This window comes from Erpetoichthys calabaricus, chromosome 12 (assembly GCF_900747795.2).
Source record: "Erpetoichthys calabaricus chromosome 12, fErpCal1.3, whole genome shotgun sequence".
In the NCBI taxonomy this organism is placed as follows: domain Eukaryota; kingdom Metazoa; phylum Chordata; class Cladistia; order Polypteriformes; family Polypteridae; genus Erpetoichthys; species Erpetoichthys calabaricus.
The window spans coordinates 162,735,407-162,749,681 of record NC_041405.2 but is presented as its reverse complement, the minus strand read 5'-3'; the positions used below and the strand labels follow the sequence as shown (position 1 = coordinate 162,749,681).

Below are 14,275 nucleotides of genomic sequence, written 5' to 3'. Positions count from 1 at the left end.
GAATCAGAGCAAAACACTTAGGAGACCCACCAGACTCCACCAGAGGGCACTGAGACAAACCGAGAATGAACTTCACTTCCCAGCCTGTCTTTAGAGGGCTGGGGGCGGTACTTTAAAGTGACAGACAGGTGGCCACGCCCACCCACAAAACACAACAAACATCAAGAACAGGTCACAATGCACCTCCCAGAAATGGCACAAGCAGCTGAAGAGGGTGAGTGCAAGTCTTGTGATGGACTGGCATCCCATCCTGGGGTGGTTCCTGCATGGCATGGGGTGCTTCCCATGGCCCCGGATTTGAAGAATGACAGATGGGTGGATGAACAGGCCCACCCCAAGTGTGAGTACATGTGGCCTGTTGAGGAGTGGCTGCAGCTCCATGTGACCCCCAAATGTTTAAAGGATTTCTGCCCAGGGTCAGTGCTGCCAGGATGGGCACCAGCTCGCCACAATGCTGAGCTTGGGGAGCAGGTTTGAAAATGGACATATCCATGGATTTACAGTGCACGGCCATGTTGTGACTGTCACTCTCATGACTCCTGCATTCAGGAAGTGACTTGTGCCCACGATACACCAAAACTCCCAAACATTATGAAGGCAAACAAATAAATTCAAATATTAATCTGGGAAAAAAGGAAGGGCAGGTAGACAGCAGAGCCCACTAGAGGGCAACAACTCAATGATTCAAATCCCATGCCGAGGAGACTCAGTGGGGCAGGCGAATGGCATTGGGAATCTGTAGAACCCCACTGGACACGTCCAGCCATTCCAAGTAGGAGATGGTGACCAAGGTGAATGACACCATCAGTGTCTCCATGGCACTGGGTGTGGCGCTGGTCCATAGCAGGGCACGCTCAATCACCTCAGCATGGACATGTGGGATGAAATAAAAGAATTCCTGAAAACTGCACCCAGTGATTTGCAAGGCACTATATACCCACAGAGCAGTGCACATGTGCTACACTTGGGTGATCACGGTGACCTTTGCCTTTTCTTGTGACTTGTGATGGCGGTGACCCATCTCCATGTCCATCACCTTTGATTGGCCCTACAAAGCACAGACCACGAAGGCTCACGGCGTAGATTCCCAAACCCAAAGCGGCAATGGGTGTCGCGTCCCTTTAAGTCCGACTCCACCTGTCTCCCTCGGCTGAAGCCAACTCGCATTCCAGCTGCTTCCGCTTACCTTTGCCCACAGTTGGTCTGCCGCCAGACAGCTGGCTGACGGCCCTCGGCCTCAAAGAGAAGACGCGCACACACACACACACACACATCCTAAAAACGAAGGGGGGAACAAAAGAAACAGCGGACGGCCACCGTAGCTTGTGATCAGGGTTCAACTTGACATTGAGGGATGAGACGAGGGGCAAAGCGGCTCAGCTGGTGTGGGACTGCTGGAGTTCTCCCCATGTCTGTGTAGCCCAACCATGGCGTGTATGTCACTGCTGCCCAGTCTTGTGCCCAGTGCTGCTAGCCCAGGTACAGACAGACTGCCTGTAACCCTGGAGAAGTGGCTTCACAAATCGATGGCCACAATGATGGCGCTGTTTGTAACTCTGAGTTTTGTTTGAGTTTTCTGCCTTTGATGACTGTGAGCAGCGACCAGAAGGGAGTCTGGACATAAGAGGGTGACACAACAGCTTAACCGACAACTAGTGCCCCCTGTGCCCACACTTCCAGGTCTCTGACTGTCCCTCTTTGTCTCCAGCAGGAAGGAGATGGCATGAGAGCGGCCGGCCTGTGATCCACTTGAGAGGCAGCCATTAGCCAGCAGCGAGGCGCACGAGGGAGCAGATCACCAGCTGACAACACCATCGCTGTCCTCCGCGCTCGTCCACCAGGATGGAACCCAAAGGAGTGGCATCATCCTCGTCGTCTCTGTGAGCAGAGGCCAGGGGCAGAAGACATGTTGGGACAGACAGCTTCAGCCCTGGACAGCACGCTGCACAACCATGAATCCAGTTTGGATGGCTTTGGCTTGTTTGGTTACCCTCTCCACGGTTACCAAGGAAATCGCCGGGAACGCCGCTGACGGGAAGACCAAGTCACAAGGTGTGCCTATCTAATATAGTGTCATATAAGAACCTTCAAATCTCTTTATCATATGGTGCATTTCACATCTACTGTATACTGTATATCATCCAGTGCCTTCAAATCTACTTAACTCTCTGTTATATAGCGCCTTTCATATGTGCCTATCTATTACAGAGTGCCTGTTCATGCCATCCATATGTAGAACAGTTATCTAGTGTCTGTCATATTTATCTGTTTAGCCAGCTTATACAGCATCTTTCACATCTTTCACATCTATCTATCTATCTATCTATCTATCTATCTATCTATCTATCTATCTATCTATCTATCTATCTATCTATCTATCTATCTATCTATCTAATCCTGCCAACTACGCTATCTATCTCTCTATCTATTCTATAGTGCCTTTCATCTATCTATCTGTTATATAGTGCCTTTCACATCTATCTATCTGTTATATAGTGCCTTTCACATCTATCTATCTGTTATATAGTGTCTTTTATCTATCTATCTATCTATCTATCTATCTATCTATCTATCTATCTATCTATCTATCTATCTATCTATCTATCTATCTATCTATCTATCTATCTATCATATAGTGCCTTTACTATCTATCTATCTATCTATCTATGTCATATAGTGCCTTTCCTATCTGTCCAGCTCTCTGATCACTCCCTGCTATCTGCTTGACTTCCACTTTGGTCCACACATCTGACCCCCACGCCCCCCCACTCTTGTGTCCTATCATTTCACTTTGAGTTTAGATGCCCACCAGGTTAGCCTCAGGTGGTTTAGCCGGTGGTGTGCTGATGACGAGCTCAGTTGGAGAGACGAGGAGGACATTGAACATGATGGTGGTCACTTGGCCTTCTAGGCAGAATGACCAACCTAGAGACGGTGGCCCAGTTCACACAGAGAGAGCTGGACAGAGATAGAGAAGGTGAAGCCAGACCAGAATGGGCGTTGGGATGGAGCTCCAGCTGTTGTTACGGAAGAAGGTTCTGGAATGAGGACCACTCACTGGCTCTGGCAGGGCTGTCATTCAGAGAGTGTGAGGGGTGTGACGGTGTGTATGTGTGTCCCCCTCTCAATATTTCACTGTTCAAGTGGCCCTGGCTTAGCACTCCACAAAGGACAAACACCCTGGGCCAGTGCAGCAGGTTCATGCCACATTCAGAGACCCCGGGCCACTGAGCCCACTGAGTGGCAGACGCCTCCTTTAGAATTGGCTTAAGCTGGGCACGTTTTCCTAGTTCTAGGCCTGGTGGTCAGGTGAGCCCTCAGGGTGCCCACCTCCCTTTACAGCCTCCTGCTGATGTTTCTGTAATTCGTGACTCGGATTAGCCTGGAGGTTTTAGCAGCAGCCAAGTGGAAAAATCAGCCAGCAGACCAAGACACAGTCTGCGCCATCTTGTTAACCGGCTAATTAGATCCATACTGTGCCCTCTGTGGTTACCCCCCCATTACGGGTCTAATCCTATTACTGCCAATTTATTTGGACTTGGAACAAAAGACAGCGGGCCTCAGTGGGCTGTCACGGTGGCTGCCTGCTGCTCATTACTTTAAAGCAGAGGTCTGTTTCTTGGTATATGGGGGTCCCAATAATCACTCAATATTACCAGTGTGACCAGGGCACACTTGGCACCACTCAGGACCCGCTGCGGAGCAATGTCTGTTACAAACAACCCAGTTGCCCTCAGTCCACCCAAGGGCTCCATTTGTGAAAGGTTGTCCTAAAAGTGACAAGTCCATGCCACACTAGTGCCTCCCTTAGAGCCTGCAGTACAAGTATGTCATCCTGCTTTCAATATAGCGCCTTGACAAATGCCACGTCTGTTGGCTCCATGTGCACCTAGTCATGGGCTTAGGTTAGGACTTCATGGACAATTGCCCCCTAATGGACAGACTGCAGGGGTCTCCTTTCTCTCTCGAGGAATGAAAGCCCACTGCATCACTGATGATCTCCCCCTCCTTTTGAATACCCAGAATGCCCTAAATCAGTTCAAGCCCCACCCTAATTGAGCTTCATACCAAACGTCATTGTGGGCACTCAATGTCTGTCACTGCACTTCTCTCGCTGTCATCTTCAAGGTGTGACATTGAACTCTCATGTGGCACATCAATCTGCGCCTTGTATAGTGAAGTGTGGGTGAAATACTTGATAAGTATGAGCGAAGAGGTGCAGCAGAAACAAAGTGGGGGGGACAAGTGACATATGACACCTGCTTCATTGGGGTCATCTCAGTATGTCTGCTGACATCCATCACCCCTTTGTCTTCTGGGCTGGTGACAAGAGTGGTAAGCCAGCGCCACATCCAGGTGAGAGGCTGGCACATTTTAGGGCTGCAATTCACTGTTGCGACATACGCAAGGGCAGCACCTCGCCTGAACTTTTAGATCACCCAGGGGATAAGGGTGGCACTCAAAGCCAAAAATGTCACAGACTAACACATGTGGGGAGGAGCACAGGGAGGGGACAGAAAGCCAGCTGATCACAGCCTATATGATACTCAAGCCCGGTGCCCCATCTGCCGTGCTGGAGCCTAGTAGGTGTGCCAAAGACTGACAGACAATGGGCTCACCCACTGGCAAAGAATTCTGCCCCCTGCAGCCTCTACTACAGCAAAATACCACCATTGTCTGACCTCACTTAACTCAGGCATAGAGTGACAGGGGCTGGCAGCCTCACTCAGGGTGGGACAAATGCACAAAGGAGTCCCATCAAGCCTAAGCCCAGGTCAAGGGGTTTACAGGGTCCTTAGTGTCACCTGTGCCAAGTCCGGTGAAACTCTTATTGTGCTAATTCACAAGCAACATGGAGCCAGGAATAGTGATGGACAGATATGACACGATATGCTAGGCTTAAAGGGGCCTGGTGGTCCCAAGTGCGGAGTACAGAAACGTTCTGACTTAAATGGGGTAATCAGCAGGTAAGATGTCTCCACTTTCATGAGCCACAACTAGTCATTGACGGATATGAAAGGTCCTACAGGACAGACAGACAGACAGACAGACAAGAAAGGTGCTGTGTAATAAATAGACATGAAACACACATGAAAGGTGCTATAAAACAGCCTTCCTTACTTGGCTCATTATCACAACATGAGCCCCGTCGAGTGAAATTCTTCAACGTGCAGCCGGCCACCACTCTTCAGCACCATGTTTAATGATACGTATGAAAGGTGCTATATAATAGACAGGGGTATATAATAGTCAGACAGAGACAGTATATGTGAAAGGTGCCAAATAATGGACTTATAGTGTCCTTATTGCCCCATGTGCGGAGTCCACTGAAATTCGTACTTGCATTTGGTAATCAACATGCCATGCTTAGTGACAGACACATAAGAAAGGCGCTATATAATACACAGAGAGATACTGCGCAACAGACATGCACTGTGGGGACCTTACTGTCACGTGCACAGAGTCCAGGGAAACTCTTAATGGCACAATGTAACTCACATGCAGCATGTCACCACTCTAGACAGAGAGACGGCTATCAAAGGTGCTATATAACAGACTGAGAGGGTTGTCATTGTCACATGTGCAGGGTCCAGGGACATTCCTGCTTACTTGAACACATCAATTAGTGCAGTCATTTCACTAACCTCTGGCACCAAGTTCTGTAACTGATTTGACAGGCGCTACATGATAGATAGCAATACACGAAAGGACCAACCTGTACATAATAGAGAGATACGTGAAAGGCACAATATAACAGACGTACAGGACAGTGTACAGAGTCCAGTGACACATGCAACACGTCTCTGCTCTCAGGTTTAGTGATGGATAGACAGATAAGAAAGGCACTATATGACTGACAGATAGATAGATAGATAGATAGATAGATAGATAGATAGATAGATAGATAGATAGATAGATAGATAGATAGATAGATAGATAGATATGAAAGGCACTATATAATAGATAGATAGATAGATAGATAGATAGATAGATAGATAGATAGATAGATATGAAAGGCACTATATATAGATAGATAGATAGATAGATAGATAGATAGATAGATAGATAGATAGATAGATAGATAGATAGATATGAAAGGCACTATATAATAGATAGATAGATAGATAGATAGATAGATAGATAGATAGATAGATAGATAGATAGATAGATAGATATATAGAGAGATAGATAGATAGATAGATAGATAGATAGATAGATAGATAGATAGATAGATAGATAGATAGATAGATAGATAGATAGATAGATGTGAAAGGTGCTATGTAACATACAGACAGATATATAGCACCTTTCACATTATCTATCTGTTATATAGTGCCATTCACATTCATCTCTCCCTTTTATAGTGTCGTTCAAATCTTTCTTTCTTTCTTTCTTTCTTTCTTTCTTTCTTTCTTTCTTTCTTTCTTTCTTTCTTTCTTTCTTTCTTTCTTTCTTTCTTTCTTTCTTTTTCAGTCCACCATCTCAAGTGCGTATAGCCTGTTCTGTCACTGACTTAGCTCTCCATTGAGGGGCATCATTCCATGCCAGACCCCCAGGCCTACATATTTTGTCACTGGAGGAATCCACACAGTCATGAGGACAATCTGCAGACTCCACATAGGAGCCCGGGTTCAAGTGCTGCCCCACCACCCCTGCCTGTGCCAGCCTTTCCTTTGCAGTTTCATTTGGGGGGTTTCTGGGGTCCTGGATGTGCTTCTCTGAAGCTCTTTCAGGCTCTCTTTTCCGTCCGTTTTATTTTTCCACACCAGTGCCAAAGCTGAGTTTTCTTCGGTGCCTCTAACTACGAGATCCTGCAGCTGACCTTTCCTTAGAAAAGAAAACACAAATCCATCTATCCTGTAATTAAAGGGTAGAAATCCCGAAAGCCGCAGCCCTGGACAGGAAGTGTTGGGTTTCACGGTTGCCACGGAGACTGTCTGCGGCCTACAGGGAAGTCTGGCCGTGAAAAGCGAGTTGACTTTCTACTCGGGGTCTGAGCCTGTCCCAGCACGTCTGGGTGGGACCCCAAAACAAAGGGAAATTGGAGAGCAGCAGGAGGCTGGAGTTGTTAATTGGTGGGTGAGCTGCCAGCGCGGCGTCTTTTTCAGATGTAAGACCGGAGTGAGTGGTCTTCCATATTGTTGTGGGCTGGCACACTTTTGGCACCAATTATGTGTAAAAGTGAAGCAATTATAAAAGTGAGGGTCCGCTGGCCCAGGAGGCAGTGTGGCTTCGTGGTGAAGGCACTGGACTTCACCCCCTGAGTGAGGCAGCTGACGCGCCATCCTGGGACTGTCCACTATACAAAGGTGTCATATAAAATGAAATTGCGAGATCAGTCATTTTGCACATCTCTCCTGTGATTGGACAGGTGAACTGAGAATGCCATGTTGGCCAATCACGTCGTGTCTTTATCTTTCTAACTTGCTTATTGTAAGTGCAATGAAGTGGCCAAAGGGTAGGCTGCCAAGTATCCATCCATCCATCCATCCATCCATCCATCCACTGTGTGGACCCACTGACTCCATTCCAGGGAAACAGTGAGCTCGAGGCAATCCCAGCAGGATCATTTAAGACACAAAGGTCACATTGCCCTTTGTCCTCATCCTGCCCCATCCTCCCATCCATCCATCCATCCATCCATTTCCAGAGTGGTTTAATCCCACAATGAGTTTTCACCAACGCGTGCCACCATCCTTCCTCTGTTGTGCCAGCCTTTTTGCCGAGCCGTGGAATTTTGTAGCAGAACGCCGCCAGTAAGCACTTTTCCTGCCCTTTCTGCTCCTCCAGCCTTTATTCCCATTTCGGAGTGAATGGCTGTGCAAATCCAAAGGGCTTTAGCCGATAAAAGAGTAGGATCACCTATGGGCTGAGCTGTCGGCGGCAGGGACCTGCTGTCTGCTGCTGTCACTGCTGCTGTGTGCCGTGCGTCTGCTCTCTGTCACTTTCTGAATATTTATTTATTAATGAGATGGGGCGCCTTCTAGAGGTCATCCCCAGCCACAAATAAAGCAGCCAGCCCCTGCAGACTTAAAACTCTGGGGAGGGATGAGCACAGGGTTAGGATTACGAGGAGCTCCCCACCTAACCTGAGGCTGAATTGAGCCAGTGGAGTTAGTGGACAGTGAAACAGGGAGAAGGATCCAAGGAGCTCCACTGTGGAGAGATGACGTTCAGCGTCCTTTACATTCTACGTCAGTCATGTGACGAGATTCACCCGGTCCCTTGGGTCCTTCTCGACACACCCGTTTCGAAGACGTAACTCGCGATTTGTTATCATAAAACATCCTTACAGTGTTGTAAAGATTAGGTTTGTGGGAGGAGTTATCCAACTCATGAATAATAATGACAATAGTCAAATGGGCGTGTCTTGCAGGGGGCGTGTCATGTAGTATGACCGTCTTATGTAAACCGTTACGATATCAACGTGCAATTTACTGTTCAGCGGAGCTCCTGAATTGTGGAGGAGCAGAGGCCTTCAGCTGGAAACAGGACCACTGACCGGGCACAAAGTGACAGCAGAATAATGATGGATAGACCAGCAGGCACTGGGGCAGAATGTGGTGATACCCAGGGAGTGACCCTCAGAATGGGGTAGAAATGGTCCTGCCCCCTACTCAAACAGACACCCTTACTCTTGGAATAAACTGGGTGGGCAGAAGTCTGTAGCAAAAAGGATTGCCAGACACAAGTGGGCACACTTTGGTTATGTGTAGAATGAAGGGGTGGGCAGAATGTTGCTTTATAAACTTTAGGGGGCACTGAAAAGTGGCAACTTGGACTATTTAGTATCCTCAGTGGGGCACGAGTAGGGGGCACCACGCCAATGTCTATTGCTCTTGGTTCACCTCTGGTTTAAGTGTTGCATGCTTTCATTGTATTTTTCTGTTATTTTATGAATATTTTACATAATGTTTTGTAAATATCATGTGGTTTAATAATTACTTTACATCTGTTTGGGTGGCACTCTGCCTCGCAGTAAGGAGACTGGGGTTCACGTCCTCCCTGTGTCTGTGTAGGCTTCACAAAAAGCCCAAAGAAAATCCGAAAGCGTCCAAAGGGGTGAAGACTGCTGGACAGGGTCCTCCCAAAGTGCAAACCCTACGGGTTTCTGGAGATACTTGTGTATAGCTTGTGTGGTTCCCATTTAAACAGGGGCCCGCCGAGCTGGCACTGTCCCCTCTACACAGTATATGCTGTCCCTTAACTGACCCTAGATCTTAAATGTGTCTGGCTTAAGCTGATTCTTTATATGAGGCCTTCTGGACAAGCAGATGTCTCTCAAGTCCTAACTCTCTTTTTGTTTCTGTCTCCTTTAAGAGGAGTTCCTCTCCAGCTTGGACCACTACGAGATTACCATCCCTGTCCGAGTGGACTCCCAGGGCGACGTCCTGAGCCAAGCGGCTCGACTCAGGAGGGGCCGACGGCAGCGGCGCAGCTTGGGACCTGAGCGGCAGCTCTTTTATCGCGTCTCCACGCCTCAAACTCACTTCCTGCTCAACTTGACCCTCCACTCCCGCCTGCTCTCAAGCCAGTTCCGCGTGGAGTTCTGGCGGAGGGGCCGCCTGGCCTGGAGCCACCGTTACTCAGCTCAGTGCCTCTACACCGGCCACCTGTACGACCAGCAGACCAGCAGCAAGGTGGCCCCTGAGTAACTGCAATGGACTGGTAAGTGTCCTGGGGGCAAGCGGTGGGGCAGCTGACCGTAAAGGTGGAGACTGGTGATCACACCATGGTGGAGCTCACCAGAACACGTGACAATGTAATAATGAGAAGCGAATAGCGGAGACCTGGCGGTGATTCCTTAAACTCTGGTAGTGGCCGTCCAGGAGTCTTGAGGGTGTGCGGAAGTAGAACGGTGGGTCAGGGACTCCAGGCTGCTGCCTCACTCCATACAAAAGAAGGTTTAAATCGACATTTGAGCCAATATATGGAAGAGGACAATTCACGTGAGCCAATGGCTATTTGATGGGGGATATTATAGTCATGGGGGACTTTAACTACCTGAATAGTAGCTGGGCTAACCTTACAAATGGCAGAGCACTGCACTGCACACCAACATGGAGAGAGGCCTGGTATGATACTCTAGTGCAAAATTAGTATTATTAGAGAAAAAAGAATTATTATTATTATAATCAGGACAGAATGGAGGGTGTAATGATGACTGAACCGCTAGGGTCACGTGAGCACAAAATAATACGATCTTCAGTGCTTTGGTAGAGCGACGATGCAAAGACTGCAACTGTTAAGATTAAGATGTGGCAAAGTCTAAACTGGAATAAGCGTGGAGACAGCAGAGGAGCAGTGGAACAGGTGACACACAATGCAGGACGGGTCCATCGCAAAATCTGAAATTAGTAGGAATTTAAAAGAACTCCCTGGAGGGTTAAGAAGGAGTTGAAAAAGAACCTGCAAAGGAATAAGACGTATAAAACTGCAATGGGAGTCGTAGGGTGTATGAGAAGAGGAGGGCAACCATTAAGAAGGAGATCAGGGAGGCTAAAAGACAGTTGGAGAGGAGTAGAGCAGAGAAGGAGAAAGACGACCTGAACAGATTATTAAAGTAATAATAATTCTTTGCATTTATATAGCACTTTTCTCACTACTCAAAGCGCTCAGCAATTGCAGGTTAAGGGCCCAACAGAGCAGAGTCCCTACTGGCATTTTACGGGATTCAAACCGGCAACCTTCTGATTGCCAGCGCAGATCCCTAACGTCAGAGCCACCACAGAAAGTACTAAAAGAACAGTCAAGGAGAAGGAGAATAGTCAAGGGGAATTACAAAATACAGACAGGGAATTAAGAGATGTCCTAAACTTACATGTGAGGAAGTGGATGACCTCCAGCGGTAACAGGGGCTACTAAGGGATTTGGAAATCGTAGCTGCTGAGATGAAATAAACTGAAATGAAACAAATCACCAGAAGCAGAGAACATTTCTCAAAGGGAGCTTAAGGAAGTTAGTGAGTACAGATATAAACCTGGGATGTATACTTTTAGGAAGTCACTGTGCACTGGGGAAATTCCAAAAGACTGGAAAATGGCAAGTAATAAAAAGGGTGATTAAGCAAACATCGTACATAAATTAATGGAAGGAATTATTAAGGAGAAGATGAAGCAACACACGGAAAGCAGAGGAGCGTTAGTGAACAGTCAACATGGGGTCAGATGAGGGAGGTTGTGTTTGACTAACATGCCGGAATTTCATGAGGAAGCAAAAAAAGCAAACAATCAGAATGGAGCGTTTAATATTATTGATGTGGACCTTCAGAAAGCATTTGATAAGGTGCCACATGAGAGGGTGGGCATCAAACTACAAGAAGTTGCAGTTCAGAGTGTGCTGTGTAGAATTGGCTCAGAAACAGGAAGCAGAGGGGGATGTTGTGAGGACCCTCATCAGAATTGGCTGATGTTAAGAGTGGTGACCACCAGGGGTCAGTGTTGGGACTGCTGCTATTTTTAAAATCTGAAAATTATTTAGATAGAGGTGTATAAATAAAAAGCTGGAGACCTTTGCAGGTGATACCAAGATCAGTTTATTGGCAGATAATCGAGAATCCGTTATGTCATCACAGAAGGACTTGGACAGCAGACAGGTTTGGGCAGATTTGTGGACGATGAAATTTAATGTCAGTAAATGTAAAGAATTACACATAGGAAGTAAAAATGTGAGGTTAGAATACACAATGGGTGGTCTGAAAATCGAGAGTCCACCTTATGAGGATGATTTAGGAGTCACAGTGGACTCGAACCTATCAACTCCCTGAGAGTGTTGAGAAGCCATTAAGAAGGCTCACAGAATGTCAGGTTATATAGTGCCTTGATGTGTGCAGTTCAAGTCACAGGAGGGTCTGCTCCAGCTTTATAACACACTGGTGAGGCCTCATCTGGAGTCCTGGGTGCAGTTTGGGTCTCCATAAAGACATAGTAGCACTAGAGAAGGTCCAGAGAAGAGTGACTTGGCTGATTCAGGGATACAGGAGATGAGTTATGAGGATTAGAAGAGCTGAGCCTTTACAGTGATGAAGAGGAGACCTGACTGAAGTGTTTAAAATGATGAAGAGAATCAGTCCAGTGGATTGAGATTCTGACTTTAAACCAAATTCATCGAGAACACGGGGACACCGTTGGAAACTCGTTAAGGGTAAATTTTGCACAAACATTAGGACGTTTTTCATCGCAGAGAGAGACACAAAAATGTGGAATAAGTGACCAAGTAGTGTGGTGGTCAGGAGGACTTTAGGGTGTTCAAAACTCAACTTGATGTTATTTTGGAGGAATTAAGTGGATACGACCTTTGCTTTTTGTTGGGCTAAAGTTTGTCTAATGATTTTTCTGCAGTTCAGTGTAATGTCTGACATACAGGATTTAAAGACATGAGTGGACGTGTGTCTGTCTACCACCAGGCAGTGCAGAGAGGCAATTAAAAAGGGTGGGATTGGCTAAAATGTCATCACACTGATGAAGTCACTCATTACATCGTGTCTAGAGAGCGGAGGCCCTAGAAAAACAATATGCCATCATGCTAAAGCAAAATTACAAAGTAAAATACAAAGTTCAAAAATGAAATAAAACTTGTATAAAAGAAACACAGAATGAGAATGTATGTGATTCAGAGCCCAAAGCAAAAAACATACACGGCAAAAAAGAAAAATTTATTAACAAAAATAAAACTGAGGAGCATTCAGTACCAGAAGTCCTAACATGGAGGAGAGCACTAAGATCAGCAGGCCAGGCCTTGATGCTTACTTGATGTTTTGCGTGGCTGTCACTAACAGGGTGACGTGGATGGACAGCAAAGCTGGCCAATCAATACTTGACTGCTCTCATGTTGGCTCCTCCCCCAAGAGCTTCATGGCAGGTTTGAAAGTCTGTGCATGAACATGGCAGCCCATAAAAAAAGAGTCCAAGATACTAAGGGCTTCACTGAGCCAAATATGAAATGTTTCAGAAAGTTCCAGCGGCCCACCCACACAGATGCCCTCATTAGCTTTGTGCTGTGGTGGAGACCTCTAAAAGACCCACAAAACCAGGCCAGGGGCTACCCTGACCTGCCTTTAGTAGACGTCACTCTAAGAAATCTGACCTCCCAACCCCACAGGTGTCATGTGTATCATATTGGTGTTTCTGTTGCTTTTTCGTTATTTTTTTTTAAGTATTTATGTAAATCCCATCACAGTTTTCTTTAGTATTGGCTAACTGTTTTATGTCCCTTTAAATCTGTTGTTCTTTGTGGGTGGAGCCCCAGGAGGTGGGGACACCCTGACATCACCACTGCCGAGCCCTCCCATTGGCTATGTAAGCCTGCTGAGGAGGCTCAGGAGCAGGAGATCATTTGTTTACAGTGGATTTCATGTTGGTTCGCTTTGCTGTTGGGTTCACCTTCTAGTTTGTGGACTGGACTTGTTTGCTTTCGATTCCTTTTTATCCTTTCCTTGCTTTGTTTAATATTTTGACCTTATTTTCTGTTTTTTTTTAAATAAATCCTATACTCATAGATTCTTTCTTTGCCCTTTTTATATAAACCAAAGGTTTATGGTCATCCCAACTATTGTGGGGCTTTTTATATTTTTGGGACCTTTAGGGCTAGATTTAAAGCTTAGTTCCCTTTTTGGGCCCACAGAGCCTGAGACGGGCCAGTGGAGCTGGGATTCAGCCCAGTGAAGCCTTCTGGAGGCCTCACACCCCTTTGGTTATGTGGAAGACTCCATGACATAACATTGGGCCTGTCCGGGCCTCAAGAAATGGAGAACAGGCTTTGAAAGTTGAAATTACTTTAAATATCCCAAAATATATTAAAATATCTCTCAAGGGAAAAGGAATGCTGTAAAAAAAAACTTTGGTTTGAGAAACAACCCCACAAAGAATATCTATAAAAGGAGACTTTATTTATATAAGCAAAAGAAGAACAAAAAAGGGCAAAATGAGGGAAAAGGCTTTACCTAAAATGGCAGTCCAGGGCAAACAAGTCCAAAGCCATAAAGCAAAATCCAAGAATAGAAGCAAAAATCCATAAAAGTTGGGAAAACCAACACTGAGAAGACACAAAGGCGACTCCACACATCACTGAGCCAGAGGAGGATCAGCTCTCCGGCCCTGAAATATATCCAGGCTGGGGGCGGTCCTTCAGCGGCGGGGCTCCACCCACAAAACACAAGCAACACAGAAACACAACACATACATACATACATACTAAACAAAGAAATAAACACAATGATATTAACAATCATTTACTGTATAATCAACAAAAAGGGAAGAAACAAAGAAAATAAACT

General features: G+C 46.3%; 1 protein-coding gene across 1 annotated transcript in view; it reads left to right on the top strand.

Moving 5' to 3' along the window:
• Positions 1 to 1,729: 1,729 nt before the first annotated feature.
• adamts10 (ADAM metallopeptidase with thrombospondin type 1 motif, 10) overlaps positions 1,730 to 14,275 on the top strand; it is a 135,251-nt gene continuing 122,705 nt past the window's right edge. The window contains 3 exon segments of the mRNA XM_028816662.2: positions 1,730 to 2,052; positions 9,322 to 9,647; positions 9,649 to 9,669. Of these exon segments, the coding sequence (XP_028672495.2) occupies positions 1,953 to 2,052; positions 9,322 to 9,647; positions 9,649 to 9,669 (447 nt within the window). The 5' untranslated portion in view covers positions 1,730 to 1,952.